This window comes from Erinaceus europaeus, chromosome 21 (assembly GCF_950295315.1).
Source record: "Erinaceus europaeus chromosome 21, mEriEur2.1, whole genome shotgun sequence".
Classification (NCBI taxonomy): Eukaryota; Metazoa; Chordata; class Mammalia; order Eulipotyphla; family Erinaceidae; genus Erinaceus; species Erinaceus europaeus.
The window spans coordinates 36833850-36846439 of NC_080182.1; the positions used below are offsets into that span (position 1 = coordinate 36833850).

At 50.5% G+C, this 12590-nt stretch overlaps 1 protein-coding gene across 2 annotated transcripts in view; it reads right to left on the reverse strand.

Moving 5' to 3' along the window:
- Positions 1-6973: 6973 nt before the first annotated feature.
- Positions 6974-12590, reverse strand: part of RFTN1 (raftlin, lipid raft linker 1) — a 273063-nt gene continuing 267446 nt past the window's right edge. For both annotated transcript variants that reach the window (XM_016191112.2, XM_060180858.1), the window contains exon 10: positions 6974-8208. In XM_016191112.2, the coding sequence (XP_016046598.1) occupies positions 7867-8208 (342 nt within the window). In that variant the 3' untranslated portion in view covers positions 6974-7866. The remainder of the gene's footprint in view (positions 8209-12590) is intronic.

A 12590-nucleotide genomic window follows, 5' to 3' on the forward strand; every position in this document is an offset into this window, starting at 1 on the left:
AGAAATTTTGTGGTTCGATATACATGGCCAGACTTGTATGTGAAAATTTCATTCTTCTGACAAATCCCCCATTATGAATGTTTCTCCTCAGGATATGTAACCATTTAACTAGACTGTCTCCAGTTTGGGCTATTAGAAACATATTGCGATGAACAAACTTAAGCGTGTAATTTCTGTGCACATATTCCATAGAGAATTATTAGAAGTGTTTCTGAAATAAAGATTTACCAGTAGGGTCCAGGCGATAGTTCAGCAGTGGAACACAGCATGTTTGTACAAGGTCTCAGCGCTGGGAGGTAGGTGCTCTGCTCTGGCTCCTTCTCTCTCATAAAAGTGAATAGATCGGGGTCGGGCGGTGGTGCAGCAGGTTGGGAGCACGTGGCGCAAAGCACAAGGACCAGCGTAAGGATCCCAGTTCGAGTCTCCGGCTCCCCACCTGCAGGGGAGTCGCTTCACAGGCGGTGAAGCAGGTCTGCAGGTGTGTATCTTTCTCTCCCCCTCTCTGTCTTCCTCTCCTCTCTCTGTTTCTCTCTGTCCTATCAAGGAATGACATCAACAACAATAATAACCACAACAAGGCTACAACAACAAGGGCAACAAAGTGGGGGGGGGGGAGATGGCCTCCAGGAGCAGTGGATTCATGGTGCAGGCACTGAGCCCCAGCAGTAATCCTGGAGGCAAAAAAAAAAAAAAAGTGAATAAACCGTGAAAAATTAACTGGCGTTACCTGATAAACTGCCTCATCAATTTACATTCTAACAGCAAACGGAAGCCTTTATTTCTCTGCCACACGAGACATTTTAAGATCTTCAGACTGTTTTTCCTGGTCAGTTGATGATTTTTTTAAAATTAAGTTCCTGATCGCTGCCTAGCATATTTTCCTAAAGTGGTTTAGCTATTTCTCTTTCTCCTTTTGAGAATATGTTCTCATTTTATATCCATTTTGATGTCTTGCTGATTGGTGACTTTATAAAATATAATGAATGCTATCACTCTCATATATATTGCGAATATTTTTCTCAGTCTATTACTTGTCTCTGAATAACATTTATTTTTTATCAGAATTTTAAATTTATGCATAATCAGATATACAGTCTTCTCCCTTAGCTTTTATTGGTATATTTCTCTCTGATATTTCTACTGCTGTTTATTCTACTGGAGGGAATGGGGTCTCCTGGTATCTTACTCCATCAAATATTCCCAAATTTTCCCAGTAATCTGAAATGGCTTTTCTATCACACTAGATTCCCACCTGCAGCTAACTTTTCCTCTGTTCTCAAGTCTCTATATTATTCCTGCTCTGTCTTTATATTTTATAATATTTTTTTTCCTGAAGGAGCTTCATGCCTGCATGATTCTACCACTCCTATTTTTCCCTTTCAATCTGAGAGAGACTGAAACAGACACACAGACCACGACTTACTCCACCACTGTTGAAGCCTGTGTAGGTACATGATGACCCCACGTGGTGGTGGGGATTTGAACTCAGGCCCTCACACTTGGCATAGTGTGCACTCTATCAGGTGAGATACCTCCTGGTCCTCCTTCCATATTTTTAACCATTTTCATCTCCAGAAATATGTATTTATGTGAACACAAAAAAGGCTTTTTGCATAGCACTGTGCACTCACTGTCACAGACTGGATAAAGGAAAAGCAACAGGAAATGGAAATATAGAGGTTAACTTGAACTCAGCAGTGGTCTAGGTTGTGATAGGGTTTTTTTTTTTTTTTTTTTTTTGCCTCCAAGGTTATCGCTGGGGCTCAGTGCCTGCACTACGAATCCACTGCTCCTGGAGACTGTTTTTTTCCCTTTTGTTGGCCTTGTTGTTTATTACTGTTGTGGTTATTGTTGTGATTACTGTCTTGTCATTGTTGAATAGGACAGAGAGAAATAGAGAGAGGAGGGGAAGACAGAGGGAGAGAAAGATAGATACCTGCAGACCTGCTTCACCGCCTGTCAAGCGACTCTCCCTGCAGGTGGGGAGCCAGGGGTTTGAACCTGGATCCTTAAGGTGGTCCTTGCGCTTTGCACCATGTGCGCTTAACCCACTGTGCTACCTACCGCCCCCGTGATAGGAGCTTTTTCATCACTTGAAGTCTACAGCACTGCTTGGCGCTCAGTGAGCACTGTGAGCTCAGTAAGTTACTCTGCTGTAGGCGCCAGGCAGAGGCGCACTTGGCTAAGCCTTACTCACATTACAGTGTACAAGCCCCGATTCCCACCTGCAGGGGGAAGCTTTATAAGTGGTGAAGCAGGGCTACAGTTGTCTCACTTCAATCTCCCTTTCCCCTCTCAATTTCTCTCCGTCTCTATCCACTAATAAATAGAATATTTTTTTAAAGTTACTCTGCCATATTAACATGAAATAGGCAGGGCTAGTGACGCTTCCCATTTTGATCAGTATTTGGATGCAATGGCTTGGCCAAGCTCACCTAGCTGGTGAGTGGCACAGAGCCTGACCTTCGGGACCTCGTCTCTAGACCCCTCCTCACAGAGGCCCCACTCAGTTTTGGACTTGTCCCACAGAGCCACTCAGATAACTGGAACACCCTGTCCCCAGCAAATTCCAGTTAAAATATTTGTAAATGTTCTATTTTTAGAGACTGTAAGAGCCCAGAGAGAAGAAACAGTGAGAGAGGGAGAGGTCGGTGGACTGTACAGGCTGATGAGAAGAACATGGCACCAGGCCTCCAGACACCTAAATCTTCCCTTTCCCACAACTTGCTTCCGGCAAGACTCCTCCTCTCTCTGCAACATGTTTTCCTCATCTGTCAGGAAAACAGAACTCTCCAGCCTAAAATCCCTTTCAGCTCTTCAGCCCTACAGTTTCACGGTGGAAAGACGGGCCTTGGAGAGCAAGGAGAAGTGAGACAGGCTGCTCTGGTGAGACTACGGAACATCTTTGGGGTCTTCAGCTCCTTGATGAATTGTCACCCTGACTGTTGTTTGCATTTCTGACACTGACAGAATATGGAAAAATTGCCTTGGACATGAAGCAAGGGAAAAGTGTGGTTTGATGTAGAGGACTTTTGGACTCCGTGGCTGATTAAATTCTGGAGTTGGGCCCACGAGAAATGGTGGACTCACCATTAATCAGTAATAGAGCTGACAACACTAGCCTGTTGGGGCTTCAGGTGGGCTGTGCCGAGACAAGGGCTGAACTGATTGTCCCCCAGCCCCATGAAAAGGAAACGTTTCAGACAGATATTAATCTGGCGTTTTATGGACCTTGAGAGCTTGTTTGGAGGTCCTAGCAGGGGAGCGCAGCTACTCGTACATCCTTGACTGAAGACCGGTCCGTCTCTATTCAGGGAAGGCCGTCCTCTTCAACAGAGCGAGCAGCTTCCGGAGGGACATACATGGGACGGTGAGGGAGGAAGGGGACACCCGCCTAGCCAGCCACATCAGCCCAATCAACTCTGGCGACTAGTGGGGTGACAGACGTCACAGCCAAATGGCCCTCACATGCAATTTGGCATTTTATGGATCCAGAAAGAAGAGCTTGCTGCTTGTCCTTCCTCCCATGATGGTTTTCTTGTTCTTTCCACTGAATGGTCTAGTCAGATCTGAGAAACCCAAACATGAAGGCTCACAAACACAAAAGTCCAGTAGCGTTTTTTTTTTTTTTTTTTTTTTGCCTCCAGGATTATCACTGGGGCTCGGTGCCTGCACTGAACTGCTCCTGGTGGCCATCTTTTTTTTTTTTTTTTTTTTTCATTTTTCCATTGTTGCTGCTGCTGCTGCTGTTGGCTCAGACAATCCCCCGCACCACCATAAGCCAGAGCTAATCAGTACTCTGGTAAAAAAAAAAAAAAAAAAAAAGTTTATTTACCTTAAAACACACACACACACACACAACCAGAAAATGACTCAGTCTTATACACCAGTGGGTGGCCTTCTGGGCTCCATTTCTTCATTATTTGGGGGGGCGGGCTCCCCAAACCCATGGAGTTCCTCCAGTGCTGTCCTTGATACTCCCATGTGGGGCTGGGGCTCAAGCCCAGGGCTTTCTAGCACGGCGAGGCACACACTCTACTGGGTGAACTACCTCCTACCCCTAACCCCATTTTTAGTGGGAGCCACCAAAACCTACCATTTATACTGCTCCATTTGTTTTTGTCTTGTTTACACTTAGGGGCAGCGACTGAACCCATGGCTTCATGCATGCTGGGCCTCTTTCCTGGCCCTGCAGAGATTTCTTTAGTCCTCCAGCTGCAATCCATCTCAAACCATGTGAAGTTCAAGGCAATGCTGAGGGTGCCCAGGTCACATCTAAAGGTCAGGCTTGGAAGTGGCTTACCACACATGTTGAGACCCAGTCACGCGGCCCCACACTGAGAACAGGGCCGGGGAGTCAGAACCTAAGGGTGATGAACACCAAGTCTCTGGCGCTGTGACTGACTGCTAACCACACAGCGCCCACCAAGAGCCAAGCACTTAACACATCTTATTAATCCGTGCAGAAACCCACCGAGACGGATGTTGTCAGTCCTGTTTCACATGGGAGGCAGTTATGCTTCGAGACGTGAAGAAATTAACTGGCAGGGACACATGTAGGTTGTGTGCAGTCAGCTTGCTGCCCTGCTCTGACTAATTCCCCAGTCTGGCTGGGCTTTTCCGGCTCATCGGAAAACACGAAGGCACCATGATTTAGTTACTGTAGAGCTGCCGGCCTCCCTGGCCGCTCCAAATGTGAACACTTGATCTTGTGGCTCAGTGCATTTGAGACCAGCACACCTGCATTTCAGACTTATTTATTATGAGAGAGCAAGCCGGAGGAGTGAGGATCGGAGCACCGTTCAGCTCTGGTGTAAGGTGGTGCGGGGGACCAGGCCTGTATCCTCTGGGCCCTGAGCACGCGAGCTGCCACTCCTAACAGGCTGAGCTACCACACCAACCCTCCACCTGCATTTCTTTGGTCTCCCCTGAATATGCCAGAGTGATGCTGAGCTCTGCCCACTGCTCTCTCCTAACTGCCAGAGGGGAAGTAGAGGTTGAAAGCATTTCTAGTGAAAGAATCAGAACTGGAGGTGGCAACATAGTTCATTTCCACAGTGGACCTGCTCCGCCATGTTTGAGCCCAGCTCCCACAGCACTGGAAGAATCTCCATGTGGTGGTATCTTAGCCTCTCTCCCTCTGTCAGAAAAAGTTAGCTGAGTGTAGTCCTTGCAATGGCAAAAAAATAAATTTTAGCCCTGGATGGTGGTGTAGTGGATAAAACGTTGAGACATTCAAGCATGAAGTCCCAAATTTCATCCCCCCCCCACCCCACCCCCCATATCACAGAGGGATGTGCGCTAGTTCTCATGCTGTCTCTCTGCCTTTCTCATCAATCAATCTCTTAAACTTTTTTTTTTTTTTTGTCTCCAGGGTTATTGCTGGGCCTCAGTGCCTGCACTACAAATCCACTGCTCCTGGAGGCCATTTTTTCCCATTCTGTTGCCCTTGTTGTTATTGTTGCCAGATAGGACAGAGAGAAATGGAGAGAGGAGGGGAAAAGGAAAGATAGACAGACACTTACAGACCTGCTTCACCACTTGTGAAGCGACCCCCCTGCAGGTGGGGAGCCGGGGGCTCAAACCGGGATCCTTACGCTGGTCCTTGTGCTTAACACCATGTGCACTTAACCTGCTGCACTACTGCCTGGCCCCCTTAAAATTTATTTATTTTACTTTTTTTTTTTTAAGTGAACGAATCAGAATTCAACCACAGCTGCAAGAGGAACATCTTTCTTTCCCTCTCTCTCCCCTCTGCAAAGGCCAAGGATTGGAGGGAACATTTACCAGATCCCCAGCCCACTCCTAGCAGCAGAATCCTCCATTCCCCTGTGGTCCCCCGGCCCCAACAGCAGTTTCTCTGTTTCCTCTGCAGGGCCCCCACGCCAAAAGCACCCTCTCCATTCCCTCAGAAAAGGCTGCTGTTGATGCCTGGGCCACCCCATCACTGGGTGTCACTGGGCCTGAGCAGGGTACTTGGGCCCTTTATTCTGCTACCCGACTGCCTCTGCAAGTCCTCTGTGATGGCACTGACCCCCACGACTAGCCACTAAACAGACAGACTTCTTTGTGCCACACCCCGTGTCTTTCAACTCAGCGGGGAGCAGAGTTGTCCTGGGACCAGTGACTGCAGGTAGTGTACGTGCCCCAATGTACCATGCAGAGACGCCGCTTTCATTAAGTCAACTGCGGTGTGGATACGTGAGCGGCATCTGCTGAGGGAACGTCACCGCGTTGTCTCCGATTTGAACACAGCCTCTTTGGGGAAGCTCTTGAGGGTCAGGTGGGGGGATGTCTGCTCAAAAACCAAGAGCAAAACACACAAGGGGGCTGTCCCAGGACTTTCAGTTCTGCTCTGTGCAAATGTGCTACAGATGTGTTTGATTTGAACAAGCTTACCAACAGGGAAAAGCTTTGCCTCATTAAACAATTTACTTAAAAAGCTGAGAAACTTGTTTAGAAACTGACGCGGGGTTTTTCTTTAGTGAATGTCTCTGTCACTGCGGTGACCGTGCCGACCTAGCTGGTGGCTTCTGAATCCCACTTCCCATCTCCCCCGAGTGACAGGAGGGGCTGGAAGTCAGCTCACCTGGTAAGAGCACATGCCTCCCTGAGGCCGCGGGTCCAAGCTGAGGTGCTTGAGGCCATGGGTGGCACTAAGGGGAACTCCATGGATGACGGGGCAGGGCTAGCGTCTCCTCTCTCTAAAGGCGAACCAACGAGGAAGTCGGCTCGGGAAAGACACTGAGCAGTGGCGTCCTGCACACTGGCGATCCAGGCACTGTGCGAAGTTTGACTTAGATGCCAAGCAGGCACCTGTCTGCTCACCTGGCCCTGCTGTTCAGACGCTTCCTACCCTCTCCTTCCTCCTCCCCCCAGGAGTTAGAGACACATAGAGTCAGTGGGAGGTGGAGTCCTTTTGATGCCAGGCTCCAACTTTTCTTGGTGACGCAATAAATCAGACGCACGGCACTAAACTCACAGGTGATTTATTGCTTTAAGTAACTAAGCGAGAAAGAGACAGGTTGCTGTTTCCATCAAGACCATCGACTCTCTCCCTCCAGGGTTTGCCACCACCATCTACTTAAAGCCTTAACGACACTTTCTGACAGTATAAACACACGAGAGCAGACACAGGGACAACGGGGCCAGTGGGGTGCGGAGGGCACACGACATGGGCCCCCACAAGTAGGGCCACCCTGAAATGGCAGAAAGAACTTTTGTGGCTACAACACAAAACATCTGAAAACTTTTTTTTTTTGGCATGAAGACTAATAACACTTTCTCGGACATTCTGCAAGGGCAGGTGAGCACACAGAACTAACTACCTTGTCACTTTCAGGTCTCCGGCGTCTAGGGGAGCGCTGGGAGAAAGGCCAGGAGGGGACCTCCAGACCCCCACTCGCTTCCTCCACCCAAGCAGCAGGGCTGAGAGGTTCCAAAGCAGAAGGGCAGTTGAGAAGACTCAGGAGGGGGGGTGTCCCCCCAGGTCCTGCTCAAGCAGCAAGGGGTGTGGGCTGCCTGGGAGTGGACAGCAGTGGTCTTGCTTTGCAACCAAGGAGGCCCTGGGGATTTGCTCCCTGCAGGCCCTGAGGGCCAGACACCAGCACTGGGGGCTACAGCCCCCCCCTTCCCTCTGGGCTGCATCTCCTGCCCTGAGGCCCAGAAGGTGCCTGCAGGCCTTTTGGACTCTGACATGGGGGCAAATGGAGGAGCAGAAACGGCAGCCAGGGACCTGGCCCTTTAAGGGTGCGGGTGAAAGGTCAAGCCAAGCCAAAGGGGAGCACAGACACCAGGGCAGCCCAGCCCCATCTGGCTGCCAGCACCCTCCTGCCTGCCAGGATTCAGGGCCGTCAGCCCCCAAACTCAGTGGTCCTCTGCTTCAATGGGCTGTTCAGCCACGTCCTCCATGCAGCCTTCCCTGCCTTCCTCTCCTGGGTCAGGACCCAAGCGTCCGGCACAGCCCACCGGGCCATTGTGCACAGCCTGGACCCCCATACCCGGCTTCTCCTCAGGGGCCTCTCCGTCTTGGCCCCGCATCTCCAAGGCTCCATCCACACAGTTCCCCACATCCCCGCCCTTGGAAAATGGGTCTTCTAGGTTCTTCTCATTCTCTCCTGCCTGGTGTTTGTCTCGGCGGCCCAGTTTCCCTTTGGATTTCCGCATCTGTCGGCTGTGCGCGTCTTCTCGGGAGAATCTCCACTGGAACTAGAAGTGGGAGAAGGTGGAAATGAAAGAATGAATGAGTCGATCACTCACTGACTGAGTGGCACCTATCCTGGCCCAGAGCACCCAGCCTCTGCTGCATTCACACCTCAAAGCAAGACCCACAAGTCCCAGAGGCCCTGGAAAGAAGTGACTCTCTCCCAGCTAGAACCACGGCCCCAGACACCACACCCACCAGGAGCCTGTTCCTTGCCTTCCCTGGGGCATTTCTGTTGTTGCTGTTGTTGTTGCCTCTCAGTGCCTGCACCAGAATCCACTTCTCCCCGAGGCCATTTTTCCCATTTTGTTGTCCTTCTTGTTGTTATTGCTCTTGTTGTTGTTGGATAGGACAGAGAGAAATTGAGAGAGGAGGGGGAGAGACAGACACCTGTGACCCCCCCCCCCCACACACACACACACATTGCAGGTGGAGAGTCAGGGGCTGGAACCGGGATGCTGACGCTGGTCCTTGTGCTCCAGGCTATGTGCTACTGCCAGGTCCCTGCTGGGGGCATTTTGAAGTGCTATTATTGTTTTTAATTTTTGCTTTTGGGTATGGTGTCAGGGTCTTGCAATGCTTGATTTCAAGGCTCCCAAAACAACTTTTTTTTATTGATTTTACTTGGGTGGGTGGGGCAGGTGCAGTCAGAGACACAATACAGCCCTGAAGCTTCCCCAGGTGCTGTGGCTTTCTCATATGGCACCAGGGCTCAAAGCCTGGACTGTGTACACAGCGAGGAACACACACTACCAGGTGAGCTATCTTTCAACCTCAAAAAAAAAAAAAAGATTTAAAACATTTTATTTTTATGAGAGAGGGCAAACACTCAGCCCTGGCATATGCAATGCTGGGACCTCCTGTATGCAAGTCCTGTACTCTACCACTGAGCTACCTCCCCATCTGCCGGGAGAGGCTGAGGGTGCTTCTTCCCGAGCACGTGCTCTCTGGGTTGGTGAGAACTCGACTGGAGCCAATCTAGGCTGCTGCGTGGGAGAGGGATCAGGAACTCGTGTCGGGCTAGCGTCGCAGGAGAGAGACTCTGGGACTCGCGGAGCCGGAAGGCAATCCAATGTGTGTGTAATCAGAAGAGCATCTGTATTTATACTCGCCAAGAAGGAAATAGTAGGGTGGAAAACAGGATGTGACGTAGGAGGGCGGAGCGGAAAGAGAGTGCAAACCAATGGGGATTAAACGGTGGAAAACAGGGTGTGACTAGGAGAGGGGGCGGAGCGGAAAGAGAGTGCGAACCAATGGGGATTAAACGGTGGAAAACAGGGTGTGACTAGGAGAGGGGGCGGAGCGAAAAGAGAGTGCGAACCAATGGGGATTAAACGGTGGAAAACAGGGTGTGACTAAGAGAGGGGGCGGAGCGAAAAGAGAGTGCGAACCAGTGGGATTAAACCAGTGCCCTGTAGGCAGGGCGGGTCTCAGGTAAAACAGTCCTTATGTAAATAGACCACAGCATTAAGCAGTGCAACAGAAGGGGTCTTAGAAGCAGAATTAGAAGCAGACCAGCACCCATCCTCCCCAGGGCTTTTTTCTTAGATGTATGTTTCAGGGCACTCCGGACACAGAAGGGGGTTTCCTTTGATTGGTCTCCAACCAAAGACCTGGAAAAAGGTGGCCCTCGCATCCCGACATGTGACAAAGCGGGGTGAGAGAGACCTGGCCTGCCCTTCCCTGACACTGAGCACCAGTTACCCTGGGCAGGTGTAGACCACCAGGCAGTGGGCTGGCACTCAGATCTGACCTCGTCTGGCTTGGTGGGCACAGCTGCCGGCCCCGTTGCGAGAACAGAGAACCGCCACCTCTCTGACGGCCGGCCGCGCTCCCTTCCTGGGCAACCAAGGCAGTCCTGGCAGCCTCTCGTCCTTGTCCCAGCTTAGGACAACTCTGAGAGGCCACCACCCACTCCGGAGCTGCAAGGAAGCTGGTCCGAAGTGCCCACTCTGACCACTTCCGTTCCCTCCTTTCCCCACAAGGGTTTCCCAAGTCCCCCGCCCAGTGGACGCTCCACTAGAATCTACCTCAGCAGCCACTTCTACCGCCCAGCCTGTATCCTGGAGCTGCCCCGTGGGGCTGGATGTCCACAGGGAGGACGAGGTCATGGTCAGTAATGGGCTTGGGCGGGAGCAAGGCTTGTGGGAGCTGGGGGGAAGAGCGCCTCCACAGAGCGTCAGTCAACCACCTCACAACACAAGTGCCCGCTTGGCCTGTTTGCTCAGCTGTGTGATGGGGACAGTTAACCCTATTTTAACACAAACATGTTAACTTAACTTTCTGTAAAGTTGAGGTCAGTACTGTGTCTGTGTGGCACCAGGGACACACACACACACACACACTCTTCTACCCATCCCTGGCCAATTGGTTCATTCATGTTATTTCAAGGGGGGATAACACAGTACCATCTGAAGAGCTTCCCCAGTGCCCTTATGGTGTTCCCATGTGGCACAGGGTTCAAACCTGGGACATCACTCCTGGCAAGGCGTGCACTCTACTGGATGAGCTGTAAAAGTCTGTCCATATGCATTTCAGTGTCAGGGAGAACCAGCTCCATGAGTAGGCCATGCCATGTGGACATGAAGCCCCCACTTCCATCTCCAGCACCCCACAGGCCAGAACAGTGCTCTGGCAACTCTCAACATTTCACACAAAATAATAAAATGAACCTTTGGATAAGCTTTTTTTTTCAAATATTTATTTATTTATTCCCTTTTGTTGCCCTTGTTGTTTTATTGATATTGTAGTTATTGATATGTAGTTATTATTGATATTGTAGTTATTATTGATATATTGATATTACATTGAAAATGGATTCCAGAAGAATTTAAAGACGGGTGCTGTCTTTGTTGATCTCACAGCAGCCTATGACACGGTCTGGCACCGTGGTCTCCTAGTCAAGATCTCAAGATGCCTGCCTCCATGGGTGGCCAACACTATATCGTTTCTTCTCCAAAACAGAAGATTCCGGGTGCATCTGGGTGACAAGTCTAGCAGATGGAGACTTGTCTCAAGTGGCCTCCCCCAGGGCTCTGTTCTGGCTCCTACGCTATTTAATATTTACATCAATGACCTCCCAGAAACTTCTTCAAGGAAGTTCATCTACGCCGATGACATCTGCTGTGCAACTCAGGCATCCAAGTTCAACATCCTCGAGGAAACACTCACGAAAGACATGTCTCTGATATCTGATTACTGTAAAAAATGGCGACTAATCCCTAGCACTGCAAAAACGGTATCATCTGTTTTCCATCTACACCATGCCTCGGCCTCGAGTGAGCTTAATGTGCAGCTTGGCGGTACGAGAATCCGGCATGAAGCCCAGCCAGTCTATCTTGGCGTTACTCTCGATCGCACTCTGTCATTTCACGAACATCTCATAAAAACTGCAGCAAAGGTGGGTGCGAGGAATCACATCATTGCAAGACTGGCCAGCTCCTCATGGGGCGCGAGCGCTTCCACACTACGATCATCATCTCTGGCATTATGCTATTCCACTGCAGAATACTGTGCCCCAGTATGGTTCCGTAGCCCCCATGTCCACTTGGTCGATTCCAAATTGTATTCCTCCATGAGGATAATTTCTGGAACCATCCGTTCCACCCCGGTTCCATGGCTGCCAGTTCTTAGCAACATCGCCCCGCCAGATATTCGTCGGGATGTGGCATCATCTAAGTTCATTTCCCACGTCTACGCTCGACCGGACCTGCCAATATACACGGATATCTTCACCCACCCTGTCCAACCCTTGACGTCTCATCACCCAATCTGGTCTCCTACGCCTACACTGAACTTCTCTGTTCCAGACTCTTGGAAACAGAGCTGGCAGTCAGCTGAGGTCAAGAACAAACACCTCATCACAGACCCCTGCAAGCGTCAACCCGGCTTTGACCTAGCACGTTATGATTGGGCCCTCCTCAATCGCTATCGAACAGGCCATGGCCGGTGCGCTGCTATGTTCCATCGCTGGGGAGCCAGAGACGACCCGAACTGCCCCTGCGGCTACAGACAGACTATGTCCCACATAGTCAACGACTGCCACCTCTCCAGATCCAAAGGTCTCGAACCTTTACATCAGGCTCAACCTGACACTGTTGACTGGCTACGGAAGAAGGGCAAACGCTAGAAGAAGAATTGATATTGTTGTTGTTGGATAGGAGAGAAATCGAGAGGAGTGGAAGACAGAGAGGGGGAGAGAAAGACAAGACACCTGCAAACCTGCTTCACCGCCTGTGAAACGACCCCCTGCAGGTGGGGAGCCGGGGGCTTGAACCGGGATCCTTACGCTTTGTGCCATGTGCGCTTAACCCACTGCACTCCCACCAGACTCCCCCTGCCTCGCTTCCTTCCTTCCTCCCCCCCTCCCTTCCTTCTTCCTTCCCTC